Source organism: Pristis pectinata, chromosome 10 (assembly GCF_009764475.1).
Source record: "Pristis pectinata isolate sPriPec2 chromosome 10, sPriPec2.1.pri, whole genome shotgun sequence".
NCBI classification, from domain to species: domain Eukaryota; kingdom Metazoa; phylum Chordata; class Chondrichthyes; order Rhinopristiformes; family Pristidae; genus Pristis; species Pristis pectinata.
The window spans coordinates 99,566,246-99,590,124 of record NC_067414.1 but is presented as its reverse complement, the minus strand read 5'-3'; the positions used below and the strand labels follow the sequence as shown (position 1 = coordinate 99,590,124).

At 53.2% G+C, this 23,879-nt stretch overlaps 1 protein-coding gene across 1 annotated transcript; it reads left to right on the top strand.

Annotated features, from left to right (window-relative positions):
* The first annotated feature begins 1,465 nt into the window (after positions 1-1,465).
* Positions 1,466-17,927, top strand: rrp36 (ribosomal RNA processing 36). The gene is made up of 7 exons (XM_052024766.1): positions 1,466-1,530; positions 3,912-4,044; positions 5,383-5,449; positions 6,071-6,175; positions 11,195-11,269; positions 17,055-17,172; positions 17,417-17,927. Exons 1-7 carry the CDS (start codon positions 1,503-1,505, stop codon positions 17,554-17,556), a joined length of 666 nt encoding a protein of 221 aa, XP_051880726.1. The 5' UTR covers positions 1,466-1,502; the 3' UTR covers positions 17,557-17,927.
* Positions 17,928-23,879: the final 5,952 nt, after the last annotated feature.

Sequence of the window (23,879 nt, the reverse complement as noted above, 5' to 3'; positions counted from 1 at the left end):
TCTCCGTCTTCTATGGGTGACATCTTTAAACAGCCGCCTCTGGTCCTCGATCCCCCGCAGGAGGAAACACCCTCCCCACACCCATGCTGTCAGAGCCCCCCAGGCCCCTCTCACCTCCCAGTGGCCGCCTGTCCAACCTTCCCTCACACATTTCCAGACATAATCGAGGGAAGGGGCTGGTGCCACGATATCACTGAGGGATGGAGAGGGCAAGAGAGACAACAGCCTGGCCCTGCTCCCCGCTCACACCCTGCACGTCCTGGAGCCAGCAGACATCCTCGGGGTTCAGGTGCAGGACGCAGCCTGGGGGCTTCAGGTGTGGTGCCCACTCCCAGCTGCCCAGGTCACTAAGGCCCCGGCACAGGATTTATGGTTGATAGGGCCCATTCACACTGGTCCCGGTTGCTAGGGCCCACTGACACTGTCCCTGGTTGCTAGGGCCCATTCACACTGGTCCCGGTTGCTAGGGCCCACTGACATTGTCCCTGGTTGCTAGGGCCCACTCCCACTGGTCCCGTTTGCTGGGGCCCACTCCCACTGGTCCCTGGTTGCTAGGCCACACTCACCCTGTCCCTGGTTGCTAGGGCCCACTGACACTGGTCCCGGTTGCTAGAGCCCACTCCAACTGTCCCTGGTTGCTAGGGCCCACTCACACTTTCCCTGGTTGCTAGGGCCCACTCACACTGGTCCCGGTTGCTAGGGCCCACTCCCACTGTCCCTGGTTGCTAGGGCCCACTCACACTGGTCCCGGTTGCTAGGGCCCACTCACACTGTCCCTGGTTGCTAGGGCACACTGGTCCCGGTTGCTAGAGCCCACTCCAACTGTCCCTGGTTGCTAGGGCCCACTCACACTGTCCCTGGTTGCTAGGGCCCACTCACACTGTCCCTGGTTGCTAGGGCCCACTGACACTGGTCCCGGTTGCTAGAGCCCACTCCAACTGTCCCTGGTTGCTAGGGCCCACTCACACTGTCCCTGGTTGCTAGGGCCCACTGACACTGGTCCCGGTTGCTAGAGCCCACTCCAACTGTCCCTGGTTGCTAGGGCCCACTCACACTGGTCCCGGTTGCTAGGGCCCACTCCCACTGTCCCTGGTTGCTAGGGCCCACTCCAACTGTCCCTGGTTGCTAGGGCCCACTCACACTGTCCCTGGTTGCTAGGGCCCACTCACACTGTCCCTGGTTGCTAGGGCCCACTCACACTGTCCCTGGTTGCTAGGGCCCACTGACACTGGTCCCGGTTGCTAGAGCCCACTCCAACTGTCCCTGGTTGCTAGGGCCCACTCACACTGTCCCTGGTTGCTAGGGCCCACTCCAACTGTCCCTGGTTGCTAGGGCCCACTGACACTGGTCCCGGTTGCTAGGGCCCACTCCCACTGTCCCTGGTTGCTAGGGCCCACTCACGTGGTTGAGTGTTTCTGAGCTGCTTGCCGTGCGATTGGCCGATCCGTGAATGACAGGCGTTACGTGTTTCCGGTTCCGACAGTCCCGTGCGGACGGCGACGATGGACGATGGCGGCTCGGTGCGTGAGGGTGAGTGTTGGGTCCCGGGGGCCGCCCGGCGGCGGGGCCGGGGACCCGGGGTGGGGGGCAGCCCGGCGACGGGGCCGGGGGGCTGACCGGGGACCAGACCGGAGCACCGGCTCTCCGCTCGGCCTGCAGCCGCCTCTCTCCCTCCCTCCCGTCCCGTCCCGTCCCCGGCGGGTGCTGCGGGGAGGCGGGACAGCGGCCTCTGGGGTGGGGTGCAGGAGCACCCGGGGCTCAGTGTCGGGAAGTGGGGTGGAGAGAAGGGTCAGGAGCCCCCACTGACGGGGGCCACCCGGTGGATGGGGAGCACCGAGCGGAAAAGCCCAGGAACGGGCCCTTCAGCCTGCCGTGTCTGTGCCGAACGCGATGCCAAATCAAACCAAATCTCTTCTGCCTGCGCATAAAGTCAGATCAGATCTTTATTAGTCACATGTACATCGAAACACACAGTGAGATGCACCTTCTGCGTAGAGTGTTCTGGGGGCAGCCCGCAGGTGTCGCCACGCTTCCGGCGCCAACATAGCGTGCCCACAACTTCCTAGCCCGTACGTCTTTGGAATGTGGGAGGAAACCGGAGCACCCGGAGGAAACCCACACAGACACGGGGAGAACGTACAAACTCCTTACAGACAGCGGCCGGTATCGAACCCGGGTCGCTGGTGCTGTAATGATCCATATCCCTCCATTCCCTGCATATTCATGTGTCTAACTGCCTCTTGTACACTACCATGGTACCTGCTTCCGCCACCACCCCTGGCAGCCCTTCTGGGTGTCCACCACTCTCTGTGTAATTTAAAAAGAACTGGAATCAAAATCAGGTTTATTATCACTGACTTGTACGTCATGAAATTTGTTATTTTACGGCAGCAGTACAGTGCCAAGACAAAATTGCTATCAATAGTGCAAAAAGAGGAATAACGAGGTAGTGTTCATGGGCCATTCAGAAGCTGTTCCTGAATCGTTGAGTGTGGGTCTTCAGGCTCCTGTACCTCCTGCCCGATGGTAGTAACGAGAAGAGGGCATGTCCCGGGTGGTGAGGGTCCTTTGTAATGGATGCTGCCTTCTTGAGGCGCCGCCTCTTGAAGATGACCTCAGTGGTGGGGAGGGTTGTACCTGTGATGGAGCTGGCTGAGTCTGCAATCTTGTGCATTGGAGCCTCCATACCAGGCTGTGTTGCAACCAGTCAGGAAGCTCTCCACCGTACATCTATTGAAATTTGTAAGTCTTTGCTGACATACTGAATCACTTCAAACTCTTAGTTGTGTTCTTTCTTGTAAAACTAGTGTAGAATTTGTTTGTTTTTCTTGTGTGAGTGCTGCTTATCTGATGCTATGTGCCTGTGATGCTGCTGCAAGTAAGTTTTTCATTGCACCTGTGCATACGTGTACTTGTGTTCATCTGACAGTGAATGTTGACTTGATATTTCTATACTGGGTAAAAGATTTTGCCTGTCTACCTTATCTATCAGGTCTCCTCTCAGCCTCTGACACTTCAGAGAAAACAACTCAAGTTTGTCCAACCTCTCCTTATAGCCAATAATCTAGGCAACATCCTGGTGAACCTCTTCTGCATCCTCTCCAAAGCCTCCACATCCTTCTTCCTGTGTTGGGGTGGCCAGAACTGCGCACAATACTCTGAGTGCGGCCTAACCAAAGTTTTATACTTGGTGCCCTGATCAATGAAGGCCAGCATGTCGTACGCTACCTTTACCACTCTATTTGCATTGCCACTTTCAGGGAGATACAGACTTGGACCCCAAGATCCCTCTGTACATAACAAAGGATCCTGCCATCTACTGTATACTTTGCACTTTGGGAGATCAAATGTAAGAGCAACACCTCACACTTGCCCGAATTAAACGCCATCTCCCATTTTGCTGTCTGTATCTATAACTGATCTATATGCTGCTGTCGTTGTGTCATCTGCAAACTTACTAACCTACCCTTCCACACTTTCACCCAAGTCACTTATACATATCATAAACAACAGAGGTCCCAGCACCGATTCCTGTGAAACGCCAGGTCTGAATCCAAATTACCAGCTCACTGTGGATCCCATGCATCTTGATCTTCCAGGTCAGCCTCCCATGAGGGATCTTGTCAAATATGGGGGAGAGTGGTGGAAAATGGTGCAGTAATCTGGTCGGTGGAGCGGACAAAGTGTGGATTGACTGGCTGCTGCTCGTTCTCGTCTCCTTTCCTCACTGTGGGAGATGCCCCAGCCCTGGGGGTGGTGGGATCGGCCAACTGCTGTGTTTGTCTCCGGTTTGTGCTGCTCCCTCTGCGATTCTCCCCTCCGTCTGCCTGCAGTCTGGGCGGCCACACGGAGTGGCCGGGAGCTCGGGTGTGCCCAGTCTCATTCCTCCGTGTTCTTCCTGTCTCCCGCAGAGCTCTCCACCCTCTCCTTCGAGGAACTCCAGGAGCTGCAGAGTAAAGTTGGGCTCAAGGTCTACAACCAGATAGTGTGTGACTCGGGGAAGGAGCAGCACGGTGGGCGGCACAAGTGTGCCCAGAAGGACAGGTGAGTAACCTGGTGCAGGCTTCATCTCGTGCCTATGCACTGGTGGCAGCACAGAGAGATGGGGCGGTGGAGAAAGCAGACAGCATACCTGCCTTCATTAGCTGGGGCACAGAACAGAGGAGCAGGGAGGTCTTGATTGTGGACTTCAGGAAGAGGAAGTCAGGAGAACACACACCAGTCCTCGTTGAAAAGGGTGAGCAGCTTCAAGTTCCTGGACGTCAACATCTCAGAGGATCTGTCCTGGGCCCAACACATTGATGCAACCATAAAGCAGGCACATCAGCGACTCTACTTCATCAGGAGTTTGAGGAGATTTGGTCCGTCACCAAAGACTCTTGCAAATTTCTACAGATGTACGGCGGAGAGCATTCTGACTGGTTGCATCACCGCCTGGTATGGCGGCTGCAACGTGGCAGCATCGCAAGAGGCTGCAGAGGGTTGTAGACTCAGCCAGCTCCATCATGGGCACAATCCTCAAGAGGCGGTGCCCCAAGAAGGCGGCATCCATCACTAAGGACCCTCACCACCCGGGACATGCCCTCTTCTCATTACTACTATCAGGGAGGAGGTACAGGAGCCTGAAGACCCACACTCAACGATTCAGGAACAGCTTCTTCCCCTCCGCCATCAGATTTCTGAACGGTCCATGAACCCGTGAACACTACCTCATTGTAATTGACAGTAACTTTGTGTTTGCACTATACTGCTGCTGCAAAGCAACAAATTTCACAACGTACGAGTCAGAGATGATAAATCTGATTTTTAGTGCGACCATCAAAAGTATTGGTGGGGCCACAGCAGGAGTGTTGTGTACAGTTCTGGTCACCACACCACAGGAAGGATGGGACTGCACTGGAGAGGGTGCAGAGGAGATTCGCCAGGATGTTGCCTGGGACGGAGCAGTTCAGTTCTGAAGACAGATTGGAGAGGTTGGGTCTGTTCTTCCTGGAGTGGAGGCAGCTGAGGGGGAGGGGGGGCTGCTGGATAACTGAGATGCATAGACAGCAAAGCAAGAAACTTTTTCCCATGACACAGGCCTCTAAGAGCAGAGGGCACGGGTTTAAGGTGAGGAGGAAGAGGATCTGAGGGAGAATCCTTTCCCCCTGGAGGAGGAACCTGGAACCCGCTGCCTGAGGGGGTGGGGAGGCAGAGAGACTCTTAACACTGAAGAAGTATCTGGATGAGCCAAGGCTCTGTGGGCTGTGGACCGAGCTCTGGTAAATGGGGTTAGAACAGATGGGTAGTGGATGGTCAACATGGACGTGATGGGCTGAAGGGCCTGTTTCTGCACTGCGTGACTCTGCCCTGTTCTCCTACTGACCCGTCGCTCTCCCCCAGGCCCCTGGAGATGTCGTCGAAGCAGCCGGTGCCGTTCCTGCGCAGGCCGGCCGCCGTGAAGAAGAGGGTGAGTGGGGGGTGGGGAGGGCTGGAGGAGGGAGGGTGAGGTGGTGGGGAGGGTGAGTGGGGGGTGGGGAGGGCTGGAGGAGGGAGGGTGAGGTGGTGGGGAGGGTGAGGTGTTAGAGAGGGTGGGAGGGGAGGGTGAGGTGTTAGGGAGAGTGGGAGGGGAGGATGAGGTGGGGCTGGGGAGGGTGGAGTGGGGTGTAGGGCTGCTGGGACTCGGACCACCCTCACTCTTGCAGCTGCTCCAGTGTCTCCCGACATCGTGCACCGTGCCCCTCTCTCCTGTTACTGGTGTCAGCCAGGCATCCTGGGAGTCGGGATGTCTGTTTAGTGTGGGTGTGGGGCGGGGGGGGGAGGGGTGGGGGCGTTGGTAGTGGGATCTCCAGGGGCTGGGTGTTGGTCGGCAGGGGCGGGGAGTTTAGTGGTGGGGTGAGCTCTGGCTGCTGAGGGGAGGGGCCAGGCATCATGGTCTGTTGACCCCTGTGTTATTGGGACCCCTCTCCCAGTGATAGGCTGCGCACCATACAGATGGGAGGGGGCTGTTGGAAATTTGGGGGTGGTGGGGGGGGGGGGGGGGGGGTGGTCTCCATGCCGAGCCTTCCCCTGAGCCTGTTGCTGTTGGCAGGTGGTGAGGGATCCCCGGTTTGACGATCTGTCGGGCAACTACAACCCTGAGATCTTCGACAAAACCTACGCCTTCCTCGCCAAGGTCCGGAGCCAGGAGAAGGAGGTGAGTGGGGGGGTGGGGGAGCTGTGTCACTGGAGGAGTGTGTGGTGTGAGTTCCAGGGGGAGGGGTGGGTACTGTTCTGAGGGTGTGTGCGTGGGTGGGAATTCCCCCTCTCTCCCCCAGCCCCGTCCATGGACGTTGGAGGTCATGAAGAGAAATGGACCCTTCAGCCCATCTCGTCCATGCTGACCAAATATCCTCCCTAATCCCATTTGCAGGCACTCTGTATCTGCATCAGCGATTCAAGAGCTTGTGCAGAAAGTTCTTAACTGTTGTGAGAGTCTCTGCCTCCAGCATCCCCAGGTTCCAATCTACTGTTTGTGCCCCACATAATGTTGTTCACCTCTATCCGGTGCCTCCTCGGCCTGATCCTCTCCAAGGAAAAATGGACCCAGCCTCTCCAGTCTCTCCTCATAACAGCAACACTCCATCCCAGGACCATGCTGGAGAGTCGCCAGTGCAATCACATCCTTCCTACACTGTGGCAACCAGAACTGCACACGTAACAGGAGTGGACCACCAGACCCCTCAAGTCTGCCCCACCACTCAACGTGATCGTGGCTGATCTATGTCAGCCTCAATTCCTCTGCATCAGTTCCACAGAACCCTCAATTGCTCGATCTTTCAGATATTTATCTATTTGCACTTTAAATACTTCTAATGATCCAGCTTCCACCCCCTGCCAGGGCAGGGGATTCCAGAGATTCACCATCCTCTGTGAGAAAAGATTTCTACACACTTCAGTTTTAAGTGACCAGCCCCTTGTGGTTATGTCCCCTTGCTCGTGACTCTCCCACTGGTGGAAACATCTCAATGTTTGAGTAAGGTCAGCCCTCATTCTCCTAAACTCCAAGGAATACAGATGCAAACACTCTGGTCCCAGCAATTACCCTGGTGAATCTTCTCTTTCTTTCTTTACAATATTTTTATTAATTCCACAAAGAACATACAGAGTACATGAATCAGAAAGAGGATAAAATACGACTAAATACATTGTGTTTACGTTTTGGTTACATTACATTAATCATGAGGCGTGTCCAGTATGGGTTTCTTTGGAAGCTAATTCTATTAGAAAATTTTCTATTATTTCTTTGCCTGGCTCTTCGCTTCCTTTATCATTAAATAAACTAACTGATAATCTGGTAGTTAAATGTGCTTTGAGAATTTGGTTACAATTTAGAAAATATTTTGGCTTATCGAGATTCTCTGTCTAGTCCCTTTTTTCTAGTTTTTTTAAACCTTCTATGACTGATGTAGTTTTTAAAGAGTGGGACAAATTGGGTATTACTTTTTTTCAGGACTTGTCTGTTGGAGGAAATCTCTCTTCGTTTGAACAATTGTCAACTAAATACAGTGAATATTCTCTTTGGACTGCCTCCAACGTTACTATATCTGTTTTTATGTGAGGAGACCAAAACTATGCACAGAATTCCTGGTGCGGCCTCACCAACACCCTCTACAACTGCAACACAACTTCTCTGTTTAAACTCCAACCCTTTTGCAATAAAGGCCAACATGCCATTTGCTGCCTTAACTCCTTATTGGACCTGCCATCTGCCTTTTTGTGATTCGTGCACTGAACTTCACTCATTTGCAGCCTCTCCATTTAGGTAATAATTGGCCTTTTGACTACCCTTACTGAAGTGCATGACCTCGCACTTCCCTGCATTAAACTCCATTCGCCAGGTTTTTGAGCACTCATTCAGTCAATCCACATCCTGCTGCAGAATCGTGCTTTTCCACTTATTTTCGTATTATCGGCAAACTTGGAAAACTTGCATTTTTTGTTCCCTCCATAGTGGTAAAGCATCGTGGGCCAAGAACCGATCCCTGGGGTACTCCACCAGCTATGTCCCTCCAGCCAGTTTTCAAGCAGACTAACACAATACCTTGATCTCTGAATTTATGCACCGGCCTCTTATTTGACATATTGTCAAATGCCTTTTGGGAACTAATTACACTACCTCTACAGGTTCCCCACTCTCAACTCTCCCTGTCCCTTCCTCAAAGTATTCAAACAAATTTGTCACGGGTGATTTGCCTTTCATAAAACTACATTGACGAGGTTTGATTACATTCAGCTTTCCTAAATGATAAGTTATCTCCTCCTTTGATTACCGACTCCAGCACCTTGCCAACGATAGTCGTTTGACTGGCCTGTGACTGTTCTCCAACCTTTTGGTGCCTTCCCTGAATTGAGCGAGTTTTGAAAAATGTCAACTAATGGGTCCACTCTGTCTGCAGCCACGTCCTTTACAACCCCTGGGTACAGCCCATCAGGTCCTGTAACTTATCCATCTTTAGACCCATGAGTTTCTCGAATTCTCTATCCCTTGACGGGATTTTTACAAGTTTCTCTGTTATTTGAAATCAGTCCATCTGTTATCTTTGGGTAATTACTGTTCTCCACCGTGGTGACTGATGTCAAACGTTTGCTTCCTGTTATTAATTCACCAACCTTGTTCTCTGGAGATCCCACCCTTAGCCACTGCCTTTCCATTTATCTATCCATAGAGCCTCTTTCTTTCTGTTTTGATGTCTCAAAATCAATTTTTCTTCCTTATGAGCTTTTTAATCTTTAACTGCTAGATCCTTAAAAAAAAAACTCTGTCCTCTGCCCTACCACCAGGCCTTGCCACTTTGTATGACCTACTTTTCAATTTAACGTTATCCTGGACCTTCATTGTTAACCACAGATTCGTTCTCATGGAATCTCTCTAATTGGAAAATTCCTGCTGAGTTATGGACCAGCTGTTTGAACGTCTGTCACAGTTCCTCTACTGATCTGTCTCTTGGCTTGCTTTCCCAGTCCACCTGAGACAGCTCCACCTTTGTACCATTATAATTGCCCTTACTTAATGGTTTTGGTCCTGTGGTGTTCACCCTCCAACTGCATCTGGAATCCTATCATATTATCGTCACGACCCTCTTTAACCACAAGATCTCTTTTTACTCCTTCCTCATTACTCATGGCCAAATCTAAAATAGCTTCTTTCCCCGGTGGGTTCTGTATCATACTGAAGCAATCCTTGGCGCACCCCCCCCACCCCCCACAAAATCTTCTGTGAAACCCTCACCAGTTTTGTTGTCCAATCAATATGCAGATTAAAATCTTCCATGACTATTGCAGTTCCCTTCAAACCTGCCCCAGGTATTTCCCCATTTATGCTCAGCCCTAATGAGCAGTCACATCTTGGGCACCGACAGACTACTCCCATCTGTATCATAGAACAGTACAGCACAATACAGGCCCTTCAGCCCACAATGTTGTGCTGACCTTTAAACTTTGCCTGAGGCTATCTAACCCCTTCCTCCCACATATCCCTCTATTTTAAATTCCTCCTTATGCTTATCTAGTAACCTCTTGAATTTGACCAATGCACCTGCCTCCACCACCACCCCAGGCAGCGCATTCCATGCACCAACCACTCTCTGGGTAAAAAAACAATCCTCTGATATCTCCCTTGAACTTCCCACCCATTACTTTATAGCCATGCCCTCTTGTATTGAGCATTGGTGCCCTGGGAAAGAGGCGCTGGCTGTCCACTCTATCTATTCCCCTTAATATTTTGCACACCTCTATCATGTCTCCTCTCATCCTCCTCCTCTCCAAAGAGTAAAGCCGTAGCTCCCTTAGTCTCTCCTCATAATCCATACTCTCTAAACCAGGCAGCATCCTGGTAAATCTCCTCTGCACCCTTTCCAACGCTTCCACATCCTTCCTATAATGAGGTGACCAGAACTCGGGTGTCGTCTTCCCTCTGCTCTTCTCGGTTGCGAGATGAACCAATTCTACATTACTGTCCACTGCCTCTATCTCGCGACTCAATGCTGCTCTGATATCTTGCATCCTTTCGCTTTTGGCCCATTCTTTGGGAACATGTAACCTGGAATATTGAGCGCCCAGCCCTTGGCCCCCGTAACCGTGTCTCCGTAATCAAATGTTGCTGTTTGTGCTGTCACAGGACTCCAGCTAGACCCCACCAGTGTTCCATAACACCCCTGCTCTTCTACACAAGTATCCTGTATGTCATCTTCACTTTATTAACCTGTGCTGTCACCTTCAGGAATCCTTGGATGCATACACCAATGTGCCTCTGTTCCTCAATACTCCTTAGAGCCCTACCATCCATTGTGTATGTCCTACCCTGAGACCTCCAAAACACATCACCTGCCATTGCTGTGCCCATCTTACTAGTCTTCCCCTGCAGCCTGTGACTGTCCTCACATCGACACACCACCAATTTTCCTGTCATCCGCAAACTTATTAACTGTACCCCCTACACTCGTATCCACATTGTTAATGCATACAACAAACAGGAACCCAGCACTGATCCCTGCGGTACACCGCTGGTCACAGGCTTCCAATCACAAACAGATGCTCCACCACCCCTGTCTGTCAAGCCAATTTTGCATCTGATTTGCCACCTTGGATCCCGTGGGCTCTGAGCTTTTGGACCAGTCTCCAGTGTGGGACCTTGTCAGTGGCCTTACTGAAGCCCATGTAAACCACATCAATAGTACTGCCCTCATCAGTACATTTAGTTACATCTTTGGGGGCGGGGGAGGGCGGCAAATACAATCAAATTGGTCAGACCTGTTAGACGGGACCTTCCCCTAATAATCCCATCTGTCCATGTGTAGACTAATCCTATCCCTCAATGTTCTCCTGCTTTTGGGAGGCCTGCAAATTACCTCCAGCTAAGAGAGCCCCTTTCTGGTCCTAATTTCAGCTACACACACACACACTGAGGGACAATTTACAGCAGCGATTAACCTGCCGACCCTGCGTGTTGTTAGGGTGTGGGGGACCCACACGGTCACTGGGAGACTGCTGACTGTGTCGAGTCTGCGCATCGAGATCGAACCTGGGTCTCTGGAGCTGTGAGGCAGCGCCTGTTTTAGCTGTGCTGCACGTTGGGTGGGGAAGAAGGGACCCAGTGTATTGGTGGAGGGTGGGGTGTAGGGCTGGAGGACTTGGGTTGTCTGTCTGATCTCACTCCCTCTTGCCCTCTCTGCAGCTCATTAAGCAGAAGCTGCGGAGGGTGAAGAAGGAGCAAAGCAGGCAGCAGCTGGAGTACGTGCTACAGAGGATGGTAAGTGAAGGGATGGCGACTCACCTGGCCAGGGCTGGGGGCAGTACCTGACCTTTACCCTGCAGGGCTGAGGTGACCTGGGTTTTACTGTTGGGATTCAGGAAAGATTGTTCTGTGGCCCTTTCAACTGGCCTGGCCTTCATCTACCACTGATCTACAGTCACACCCCGGGACAGTGTCGGGGGAGCTTCACTCCATGTGTGATGGGGCCATGTGGAGGGACCTTCACTCTGTATCTGACCCTGGGAGTCCCGGAAGTGTGTAGTGGGACGGTGTGGAGGGAGTTTCGCCCTGTGTCTGACCCTGGGAGTGCGATGGGACAGTGTGGAGGGAGCTTTGCCCTGTGTCTGATCCCGGGAGTGTGTGATGGGACGGTGCAGAAGGAGCTTCACTCTATGGCTAACCCTGGGAGTGTGTGACGGGACGGTGCGGGGGGAGCTTCACCCTGTGTCTGACCCCAGGAGCGTGTGACGGGACGGTGCGGGGGGGTCTGACCCCGGGAGCGTGTGACGGGACGGTGCGGGGGGGTCTGACCCCGGGAGCGTGTGACGGGACGGTGCGGGGGGGGGTCTGACCCCGGGAGCGTGTGACGGGACGGTGCGGGGGGGTCTGACCCCGCGAGCGTGTGACGGGACGGTGCGGGGGGTCTGACCCCGGGAGCGTGTGACGGGACGGTGCGGGGGGAGCGTGTGACGGGACGGTGCGGGGGGTCTGTCCCTGGGAGCGTGCGGCGGGACGGTGCGGGGGGAGCGTGCGGCGGGACAGGGTCCCTCTTTACTTTTCTGGTGCTGTTGTTATCACTCATGATGGCAGTAACCAGGTAAGTGATTGGTTGGTGTTTGTTGTTTCTGTCACATGTTCTGATTGGTCAAGTGTTTAAAATCAGGGCACGTTAATGTGAGCAAGGTCTGAACTGGTACAAACCCAATATAAATTAATTCAAGTAATAAAATAGTGAATTAATTAGAACAAGTATGTGGGCAGGTGGTGTGTAGCAGTATGTGGGAGCTGGTGGGGCCGCATTGTGGTAAACCGTGACCACGTCTGCAGCAAGTGCTGGCTGCTCGAGGAGCTTTGGTTCAGAGTCGGCGAGCTGGAGTCCGAGCTCCGAGCACTTTGACGCATCGGGGGTAGAACTAGCTGGGCACGGTATTCCAGGAGGCCCATTATATTAACTGTCTCTGAGTTGGCGAGTGGTCAAGGACAGGACAGTGTGAGTGCAGAAGAGGTGGGGAGGGGGGTCCAGAGGAGCCTCAGTACGAGGTTCTTGCTCTCTGTGTGGACGAGCATGGGGACTGCAGGGAGGGTATCAAACCGTCTGTGGCACAGGCAGCCATTCATGTGAGGAGAGAAAAGAGGATAGGGGTGGCATAGCTGGGGGAACAGACACTTCTCTGCAGCAGAGACTGGGGCTCAAAGTCTGTTGTCTTCCAGGACAGCTCTTTTGCTCTGGAGGATAAATTGGAGGGTGTGGGGGTATCCAGTGGTTGTGGTCCATGTTGGTACCACAGCGTTGCTCGGGTGAGGAAGGAGGTTCTGCTGCAGGATAATGAGGAGCTCGGGGTAAAATTGCAAAACAGATCCACGGGGAGGGGGAGGCGGTGATCTCCAGATCTTTACCTGAGCCACGTGCAAATTGGCAGAGGGTAAGTAAAATCAGAGAATGAAATGTGTGGCTCGGAGCTTGGTGTGGGAGACGTGGGCTCTGCTTCATGGTTCACTGGCACCAGTACTGGGGAAGGAGAGAACCATGCTGGGACCAGTGTCCTGATGATGGGTTTTAGGGAGGGTTTAAACTAACTTGGGTGGGGGTGGTGCCGGGGGGGGGGGGGGGCTCCAAGAATGAAAGTTCAGTAACTCAGGAGGGAATGAGAGAGCAGTGGTGCAGGATAGTGAGGGGGAAACAGTATGACGGGCCAGGGCAGAAGATGTAGATGAAAATATACAAAACGGAGCATATCCAGAGTTGTAAATAACTAAAACATCAAAGTTAAGTGTTAAAGCTTCATTTCAATGCACATAGCATTTGCGACCAGATAAATGAGTTGATCAGGAGGCATGGGATCCAGGGAAACTTGGCTGTGTGGATTCAGAATTGGCTTGCCCATAGAAGACAGAAGGTGGTGGTAGATGGAGCGTCTTCTGCCTGGAGGTCGGTGACCAGTCATGTTCTGCAGGGATCTGTTCTGGGATCCCTGCTTTTTGTGATTTTTATAAATGACTTGGATGAGGATATGGAAGGGTGGGTTAGGAAGTTTGCAGATGACATGAAGGTTGGTGGTGTTGTGGATGGTGTAGAAGGTTGCTGTAGATTACAACAGGACATTGATAGGCTGCAGAGCTGGGCTGAGAAGTGGCAGATGAAGTTCAACCCAGAAAAGTATGAAGTGATACACTTTGGAAAATTGATTTGAAGGCAGCATACAAGGTTAATGGCAAGACTTAGCAGTGTGGAGGAACAGAGGGATCTTGGGGTCCATGTCCATAGATCCCTCAAGGTTGCCACACAGATTGATAGGGTTGTTAAGAAGGCATACGGTGTGCTGGCCTTCATTAGTCGGGGTATTGAGTTCAAGAGCTGTGAGGTAATGTTGCAGCTCTACAGAACTCTGGTCAGACCACACATGGAGTATTGTGTTCAGTTCTGGTTGCCTCATTATAGGAAGGATGTGGAAGCTTTAGAGAGGGTGCAGAGCAGATTTACCAGGATGTTGCCAGGATTGGAGATCATGTCTTATGAGGATAGGTTGAGCGAGCTAGGGCTTTTCTCTTTGGAGAGGAGGAGGATGAGAGGTGACCTGATAGAGGTGTACAAGATAATAAGAGGCATAGATCGAGTGGACAGTCAGAGACTTTTTCCCCAGGGTGAAAATGGCTCACACAAGGGGGCATAATTTTAAGGTGATTGGAGGAAGGTATAAGGGGGATGTCAGGGGTACGTTTTTTTTACACAAGAGTGGTGGATGTGTGGAACGCACTGCCGGCAGAGGTTGTGGGGGCAGATACATTAGGGGCATTTAAGAGACTCTTGGATAGCCACATGAATGATAGAGAAATGGAAGGCTATGTGGGAGGGAAGGGTTAGATAGATCTTAGAGCAGGATAAAAGGTCGGCACAACATGGTGGGCCGAAGGGCCTGTACTGTGCTATAGTGTTCTATGTTCTATAGCACAGATGGTAGGGTATGGGTATGATGTAGTAGCTATTACAGAGCCATGGTGACAGGGTGACCAGCAATGGGTGCTCACTTCTCCAGGTTAAACACCACCAAAAGAATGGGCCAAAGGGGAAAGGAGATGGAGTGGTGGTGTCAGTCAAGGAAGGCACTGGAGAAGTGCTGGGTTGTGATATAAAGGCAGTGGGTAGTGATGTGGCAACACAAGGTGCTGGAGGAGCTCGGCAGGTCAGGCAGCATCTACGGAGGGAAATAAACAGTTGACGTTTCAGGCCAAGACTCTTCATCAGGACTGGAAAGGAAGAGGGCAGAAGCCAGAATGAAAATGTCAGGGGAAGGGGAGAACCACACACATAGGCAGGGGATTGGTGAGTCTAGCTGAGAGGGGGAGGGTAGGTGGGTGGGGGAGTGGGGGTGAAAGGGAGTGATGTGAGAAGCTGGGACGTGATAGGAGGAAGAGGCAAAAGGCTGAAGAAGGAATCGGTAGGAGAGGGATTGGTTTATTATTGTCACTTGTAACGAGGTCCAGTGAAAAGCTTGTCTTACACACCAATCGTACAGGTCAATTCATTACACAGTGCAGTTACATTGAGTTAGTACAGAGTGCATTGATGCAGTACAGGTAAAAACAATAACAGTACAGAGTAAAGTGTCACAGCTACAGAGAAAGTGCAGTGCAATAAGGTGCAAGGTCACAACAAGGTAGATCGTGAGGTCAGAGTCCATCTCATTGTATAAGGGAACCGTTCAATAGTCTTATCACAGTGGGGTAGAAGCTGTCCTTAAGTCTGGTGGTACGTGTCCTCGGGCTCCTGTATCTTCTACCCGATGGAAGAGTAGAGAAGAGAGAATGTCCCGGGCAGGTGGGGTCTTTGATTATGCTGCTGCTACACCAAGGCAACGAGAGGTAAAGACAGAGTCCAAGGAGGGGAGACTGGTGTGCGTGATGCGCTGGGCTGTGTCCACAACTCTCTGCAGCTTCTTGCGGTCTTGGGCAGAGCAGTTGCCATACCAAGCCGTGATACATCCAGACAGGATGCTTTCTATGGTGCATCGGTAAAAGTTGGTGAGAGTCAAAGGGGACAAACCAAATTTCTTTAGCCTCCTGAGGAAGTAGAGGCGCTGGTGAGCTTTCTTGGCCATGGCATCCACGTGGTTTGACCAGGACAGGTTGTTGGTGATGTTCACTCCCAGGAACTCGAAGCTGTCAATCCCCTCGACCTCAGCACCATTGATGTAGACAGGTGCATGTACACCGCCCCCTTTCCTGAAGTCAATGACCAGCTCTTTTGTTTTGTTGACATCAAGGGAAAGGTTGTTGTCATGACACCATGTCACTAAGCTCTCTATCTCCTTCCTGTCCTCCAACTCATTGCTGTTTGAGATACAGTGGAATAAAGGGAGGTGGGGAACCAGAGGGAGGTGATGGGCAGGTTGTGACGGCGGGGCAGGGGAAAGAGAAGGGGTGAGGGGGCCACGGGTATGAGGGGAAACAAAGGGGGGGAACAGAGGGGAGGGGTTACCGGAAGTTAGAGAAATCGATGTTGAGGCCGTCAGGTTGGAGACTCCCAGGGCGGAATATGAGGTGTCGTTCCTCCAACCTGCGTCTGGCCTCAATGTGGCAGTGGAGGAGGCCGTGGACAGACACGTCAGTGTGGGAGTGGGATGTGGAATTGAAGTGGGTGACCACCGGGAGGTTCTGGCTGTTGCGGCGGAAGGAGTGAAGGTGCTGACGAAGCGGTCACCCAACCTACGTCGGGTCTCACCGACGTAGAGGAGGGAGCACCGGATGCAATAACTCAGCTTCTCGTATCACTCCCTTTCATTCCCCCTCCCCTACCCACCTACCTGCCCCCCCTCACCTGGACCCGCCTATCACCTGCCAGTGTGTGCGCCTCCCCCTCCCCCCACCTTCTTAACCTGGGCACAGGCACAGAAGACTGGGCACAGTTTTAGTCCCCTTACCTCAAAACAGATGCAGTATCACTGGGGGCAGGGGGAAAGGAGAGTCACCAGGCTCATTCCCAGGGTGAGAGGGATGTCCTGTGAAGACAGGCTGGGCAGTTTGGGCCTGTGTTTCTTGGGAGTTCAGAAGCATGAGGCATGACCTTACTCAAACATACAAGATCCTTAAGGGGGTTTGACAGGGTAAGTGCTGGGATGTTTTCACAGTGGGGAGAGTCACAAACAAGGGGACAAACCTAAGTATAAGGGGCTGGTCATTTAAAACTGAGGTGCTTCACAATTTATTCTCAGAGGGGGGTGAATCTCTGGAATTCTCTGCCTCAGTGGATGGTGGATCATGAGATTTAAAGTGGAGGTGGATAAATATTTGATAGAGGGGTACGGAGAAATGGTACAGAGAGCTGAGGCCGGCATAGAGCCGTGTGGTATTGAGTGGTGGGGCATGCTTGTGGGACCTGGTGGCCAACTCCCATTGTCTTGTGCATTGCAGTGAGTAGTGTGTGTGTGTCCACACGCGCGTGTGTCACACCAGGCCGAAGCTGGTCCTCTGGCAGGGATTAGAACTGGTGGCCCAGGACGCCATGGGAGGTGGTGTGGTTTGGCTGCAGCCAGCTGATGTCTCTACCCCATTTCCCTCCCCTCAGATGGAGCAGGACAAGGCCCAGGAACGCGCACGGCAGCAGCGCGAGAGGATGAAACAGTTCAAACAGGAGCAGAGGCAGCGGGTTCAGCAGGGAAGCAAACCCTACTTCCTCAAGAGATGTAAGTGTGGCGGGGAGGAGAGCTAGTGGTGACAGCTTTGTCTGAACACCCATGGTGCACAGTATTAAACGCGCGCCGACCCTCGCCGGGGGAGGGGCCGTTCCTGCGCGCCGACCCTCGCCGGGGGAGGGGCAGGGGCCATTCCCGCGCGTCGACCCTCGCCCGGGGAGGGGCCGTTCCCCCACGCAGTGTTGTGGTCCTGCACCCGTCTGATGGAGCTCTGCCCGTCTCCCTCCCCCCTCAGCCGAGCAGCGGACTCTGGCACTGGCGGATAAGTACCAGGCGCTGAAGCGGAGCGGCAAACTGGAGAGCTTCCTGGGGAAGAAGAGGAAGAGGAACGCCACTAAGGACCGCCGCAAGTTGCCCGGGGCAAGAGCGCGGTGAGGCTGCGGTGGTCTGGACTGTTGCCCCCCACCCCCCGCGACTAGCCTGACTTCTGGGTTGAGTGTCTGGCTGCGTTAACTGCCGGGTCGTGCTCCACTGCCCGTTACCTCTCCCCCTCCTCCCTGCCCTTCTCCGCTGCTTCTCCAACTTGCTGTGTATCAATTCTGAGACGGTCCGCCAGCTGGAACCAGGGAATTACTCAGTACTTCAGATACTGCTCCGGGCAGCTCGTTATCTCCAGCCCCCTCCATCCCCAGCCTTTCATCAGTCTCTCCCTCATGTGTTCAGCTTCCCCTTGAACCCCACCTCTTCGTCTCAACCACTCCCTCCCAATCGGTCTTTAATAATAAAAACAAATAATGTTTTGGTCACCCAGCTGCAGGAAAGATGTCATTAAGCTGGAAAGAGCGCAGAGATTTACGAGGGTGTTGCTTGGACTCGAGGGCCTGAGTTACAGGGAGAGGTTGGCCAGGCTGGGACTTCATTCACTGAAGTGTAGGGTGATCTTTTAGAGGTTTATAATATCCTGAGGGGCATCGATAGGGAGAATGCACTCTAGTTCTTGACTCCCTTTCCCTGGGGGAGAGAACTGAGGGCATAGGTTTAAGGTGAGAGGGGAAAGATGTAAAAGGGGCAACTTTGCACAGAGGGTGGTGGGTATGTGGAAGGAGCTGCCAGAGGAAGTGGGAGAGGTGGGTACAGTTACAAGGTTTAACAGACACTTGGACAGGTACGTGGATAGGTAAGGTTTAGAGGGACATGGGCCAAATGCAGGCCTACATAGGAATCTTGGTCAGCATGGAACAGTCGGGCCCTATGACCTATGGCTCCTTCCACCTGCTGCGGGGCGGACGGTTGGCCCTTTTCCTGCCTGGATGTATTGGCAGCTGTCTCCTGGGATGGGTCTCCCTGATGAGGGGATGTCCCCCTCATCTCCATCCATTGGCCTTTTCCTAGCCTGGGATGTGGTGGACAGGTCGGTGTGTGTGGAGCTCCCACCTCCTCAAGAAGATGGCGTGGTCTTTGGATTTCCAGGTGGTGTTCTGTAAAGTGCCACATGTACTGATGCAGAAAAAGATCGGGGGTGGGGGGGGGGGGTGCATTAGTGAGGAGAATTCAGGTGTAAGGAGAACTGGAGGGGCACATTAAGGGTGGTGAAGAGGGGCCTGGAGGGAGCAGGGTGTCCGAGGATGTGAGGACGAGTCAGGTATTGATGTCCTGTCTGGGGCAGATGTTCAAGTGAGGGGAGGGTGGAGTGTTAAGGGGGCAGGGCAGAACGTGATGCTCTCACAGTGCAGTAGGTTTAAAAACAATTCTGACCCATGTACAGGCGGAGGGGGCTGTGGGTGGGAGGGCCTCTGGTGTACAGGCGGAGGGGGCTGTGGGTGGGAGGGCCTCTGGTGTACAGGCGGAGGGGGCTGTGGGTGGGAGGGCCTCTGGTGTACAGGCGGAGGGGGCTGTGGGTGGGAGGGCCTCTGGTGTACAGGCAGAGGGGGCTGTGGGTGGGAGGGCCTCTGGTGTCAGGCAGAGGGGGCTGTGGGTGGGAGGGCCTCTGGTGTACAGGCGGAAGGAGCAGGGTAACAATGTCCGTGGGCCTCTGTGCAATGGTAAAGGCTGCAGTAACACATCCTGCCACCAGGTGATGCCACCCTCCCACCCAGCAAAGGGGGGCTGACAACCAAAAGCAGGAGAAACTGGAAGATGACAATAAATGAGCCGGAAATTTTAAAAAATACAGACGGCAGGGTCTGCTGTACGTAACTGGAGGGAGTGGCTGCGATAAACCCACTGAGGATGACATGGGAATAAGGAATAAGCCCCAGCATCTGCTGTCCTCGGGCAGCAAGAACGCCCCTGAGTCTGTGTGTGTGTGTAAGCACAGTGGGCGACACACACATCGGAAAACTGCAGATGGAACCTTCCTGTTCAAGAAAGCAGGAAAATCGAGGCGTCGGCTTAACGTTCCTCATCGGAAAAATCCATCATTAAAGCAGAACATCTGCAAAAATAATGCCCCCAAGTCGGATCAGCGTGACTTGTGAAGTCGTGCTCGATAGGTTTATTGGAGATCTTTAAGGATGTAATGTGAAGGGAAACCGGTAGATGTGGGATCAAAGTCAAGTTTAATGTCATATGCACAGGTGCAATGAAAAACTTACTTGCAGCAGCATCACAGGCACACAGCATCAGATAAGCAGCATTCACAAGAAAAACATACATGTAAATTATACACAATTTTAACAAGAAAGAATGCAAATAGAACAAAAAAGTCCCATTTTAGTGCAAAGCGGTCATAGTGTTGCTAAACCACAGTGAGTAGGGGTGTGCCGGTTGGTTCAAGAACCAAATGGTTGAAGGGAAGTCACTGGTCCTGAACCTGGTGGTGTGAGACTTCAGGCTTCTGTACCTCCCGCCCGATGTTGCTGTGAGAAGATGGTGTGGTCTTTGGATTTCCAGAAGGTGTTCAGTAAGGTGCCACATATACTGATGCAGAAACAGATCAGGTGGGGCTTTAGTGAGGAGAATTCAGGTGTAAAGGGAGCAGGTGGATGTTTCTGTGGCCACAGGTGTGGTCTCACCCTGGTGCCAGGATCTGGGATGTCTCGGAGTGGCTGCAGGACATTCTGAAGGGGCTTGTGAGCAGCCAGTGGTTGGGGTACATGTCGGTACGAATGGTGGTGGTCAAAATAGGCATGAGGTCCTGCAACGTGAGCTTCGAGTTCAGAGCTAAAGCAGGACCTCAGAGGGACTAACGTCGGGATTGGGCTCTGTACCACGTGAGTGTAGGAACAGAAGGCTGGATTAGGTGAATGTGTGGCTGGAAAGGTGGTGCAGGAGAATGGGTAAATTGGTTTATTATTGTCACGTGTGAGGTACAGTGGAAAACGTTGTTTTGCATGCTGTCCATTACAGGTTGTTTCATCACAACAGTACATTGAGGCAGTACAAGGGAAAACAATAACAGAATGCAGAGTAAAGTCACAGCTACAGAGAAAGTGCAGTGCAGGCAGACAATAAGGTGCAAGGTCGTAATGACGTAGATTGTGAGGTCAAGAGTCCATCTTATCCTACTAAGGGACTGTTCAATAGTCTTGTAACAGCTGGACAGAAGCTGTCCTTGTGCCTGGTGGTACGTGCTTTCAGGCTTTTGTATCTTCTGGGTGGGGGGGGGATTATGTTGGCTGCTTTACTGAGGCAGCGAGAAGTGTGGAATTAGATTCCTGGGCCATTGGTGCTGGTTTTGGGAAAGGTGGGATGTGTACAAGCAGGACTTCACAGGGTCAGCAGGGAAGTTCTCACTGTTGTCGTTTCCAGTGCCTGGAACGATTCCAGGTGATCCGCCCAGCTTTGTTTCCTTGTGACTTCCTAGTGCCTTTTACAACTGAGTGGCTTGCGAGGCCATTTCAGGCAGCAGTTGAGAGTCAACCGCATTGTTGTGGGTCTGTAGTCACGTTTAGACCAGACCAGGTAAGGATGGCAGATTTGCTCCCCTACAGGACTTCAGTGAACCAGATGGGCCTTTACAACAATTGGCTGTGGTTTTCAGGGTCATCATTAGAATTTGAAGTTATCACCATCTGCCAAAGCGGGATTCGACCCCAAGTCACTGGGACTTTGCCCTGCATATCTGTAACCTCCATCCCAGAGTACCTAAGGATGTGGCGCCAGGAATAGTGGAAACATTCACGGTCATTTTCCAAAGTTCTCTAGACTCTAGTATAGTTTCAATGGATGGGAATGTAGCTAATGCAGCCCCACCATTTGAAAAACGGAGGTAGAGAAACGGGAGAATTAAGTTCGTTCAGCCTGACATCATTAGTGGGGACAATGCGGGAGGCCGCTGTAAAAGGTGTAATAGCAGAGCACGTGGAGAGGAGTGACAGGGTCGGACAAAGTCACCGTGGATTGGTGAAAGGGAAATCATGCTTGAGGATAGATGAGGGGGAGCCAGTGCATGAGGTGCATTTGGGCTTCCAGAAAGTTTTCAATAAGCTCTCATGTAAGGGATTAGTGTTCAAAGTTAAAGCACATGGGATTGGGGTAAGATGCAGTTATTGAGAAAGACACAAGAAATTCTGCAGATGCTGGAATCTGGAGCAACACACACACAGTGCTGGAGGGACCCAGCAGGTCAGGCAGCATCTGTGGAGGGAAATAAAGAGTCGACATTTCAGGCCGAGACCCTTCATCAGGACTGGAAAGGAAGAGGGCAGAAGCTAGAATAAGGAGAGGGAGGAGCACAGGCTGGCAGGTGACAGGTGAGAGGGGGAAGGTTGGGGGTGGGGGTAAGTTGTAATAAGCTGGGAGGTGACAGGTAGAAGAGGCAAAGGGCTGAAGGAGGAGGAATCCGGTAGGAGAGGGCAGTAGACCAAGGAATAAAGGATGTGGGAGGGGAGGAGAGGAGATGGGCAGGTCATCAAGGTGAGGGAAGGGAGCCACAGGAATAAGGGAAGACAAAGGAGTCGGGGGGGGGGGGGGGGGGGGGTTACTGGAAGTTAGAGAAATCGATGTTGAGGCCGTCAGGTTGGAGACTCCCAAGATGGAACATGAGGTGTCGTTCCTCCAACCTGCGTCTGGCCTCAACGTGGCAGTGGAGGAGGCCGTGGACACATCAGTGTGGGAGTGGGATGTGGAATTGAAGGGGTGGCCACCGGGAGATCCTGGCTGATGCGGCGGACGGAGCGAAGGTGCTCGACGAAGCGGTCACCCAATCTGTGTCGGGTCTCACCGATGTAGAGGAGGCCGCACCGGATGCAATAAATGCCACCCTTGGACTCGCGGGTGAAGCGCTGCCTTATTGTTGGAGAACAGTTTGGCCAACAAGAGGCAAAGGGTAAGAATAAACCAGTCCTTTTCCAAGTGGTAGGCAGTGACCAGTGGGGTCCACGGGGATCAGTGCTGGGACCCCAGCCCTTCATCAGGTGTACGTGAGGGAAGTTGATCTGTACGGCGAGTGGCTGACTGTGGGGTTGTGGAGAGTCTTGCTGCTCTCCTACAGCTGGCAGCTGTCCCCATGGGTGTGGTTGAGCTGATGTTAGTGCTGCCCGTGAGGCTGCTGCCGGGCTGTGTCCCAAGCCCTGGAGCAGGCACCTGCCCCTGCTACTCCGCCGGACCTGCCCTGCTGAGTGACAGCACGGATGTCTGGGGCCAGCCAAGAGCCGTCTGCCCGTCCAGGACCTTCCCACCTCACACACAGGGTCACTTTGTGTCCCTGCCTCAAGGGCCGCTGCCTGCCAGCCCCAGAGACCCCAGTTTGATCCCGACCCCCAGTGCTGTATGTGTGGAGTTTGCACGTTCTCCCTGTGGGTTCTTCCCCCCCCCCCCACCCCAACGTCCTTAAGCCGAGCAGGTCAGTGGGTTAATCAGCTGCTGAAAATTGCCCCCAGTGTGTGGGTGAGGGGTAGAATGTAGGGGGAGTTGGTGGAAATGTTGGGGGGGGTCAGGGTAGGATTGGTTAATGGTCAGCACAGAGCTGGTGGGCCGAAGGGCCTGTTCCCTTGCTGCCTCTCCCTCTGTCACTTGGAGATGTCCTGAGGTCACTGACCGGGAACTCAACCGGACCAGCCACGAAAAGGCGAGCAGGTCAGAGGCCGGGGGTCCCGTGGGGAGAGACTCGATTCCTGACACCCCAAGGCCTTCTCCTCGACCTTCCTTCACCGTCACCAGGTCTAAACCCCAGAGCTCCCTCCCCACCAGCACCATGAGAGCACCTTCCCCAGAAGGAGTGCTGTGGGTCAAGAATATAGCTCACCCCACCTTAGGGGGCAATCGGGCATAGGCAATAGATACTGGTCTCGCCCATGAAAGCCGGACTGTGTCAATGGAGAGTGCAGTGCCTCTGTCAGTGGAGGGAGGGATGCAGGCCCTTGGGGACTGATGTCACCTTTGTGAGGTTGGAGCCCCCTCGCTCCCAGGGGATGGGTAGAGGGAGGTCTCTCCACCTCCGGGATCAGAGCAAGCTGAGCAACCATCCGAGAGCACTGTCAGAGGAGTGGAGAGGCTGAGGGGCGAGAACGCCAGAACTCGGAGCTGGGGCAGTGCGGGTCATGGTCAGTGGTGGGGTGATTAAATTCAGGGAAGGCAGAGACCTGGGAGGGCTCAGTGTCAAATCCCCCTTGAAGAGATGAACATCTGCGCTGAGACCTAGGACCTCCCCCTGCCCGCCCGCCCCCGCTTCAGGAAGAGCAGGAGTCGGCCATTGGTGCACCGGCCTGATCCACCGTTCCTCTGGACCGTGGCTGATCTTCCTCGGTGCCCTTTCCCAGCAATATCCCTCATCCCTTCATCCTCATCGTGTCCAGGAACCTACCAGTCTCTGTTTT

Excerpts from the sequence above, each read along its gene's own strand:
- rrp36 (XM_052024766.1), top strand. The coding sequence starts at position 1,503 with ATGGACGATGGCGGCTCGGTGCGTGAGG. Across the intron at positions 1,531-3,911 it reads TGGCGGCTCGGTGCGTGAGG|AGCTCTCCACCCTCTCCTTC; the intron begins GTGAGTGTTGGG and ends TGTCTCCCGCAG. Across the intron at positions 11,270-17,054 it reads AGTACGTGCTACAGAGGATG|ATGGAGCAGGACAAGGCCCA; the intron begins GTAAGTGAAGGG and ends CCCTCCCCTCAG.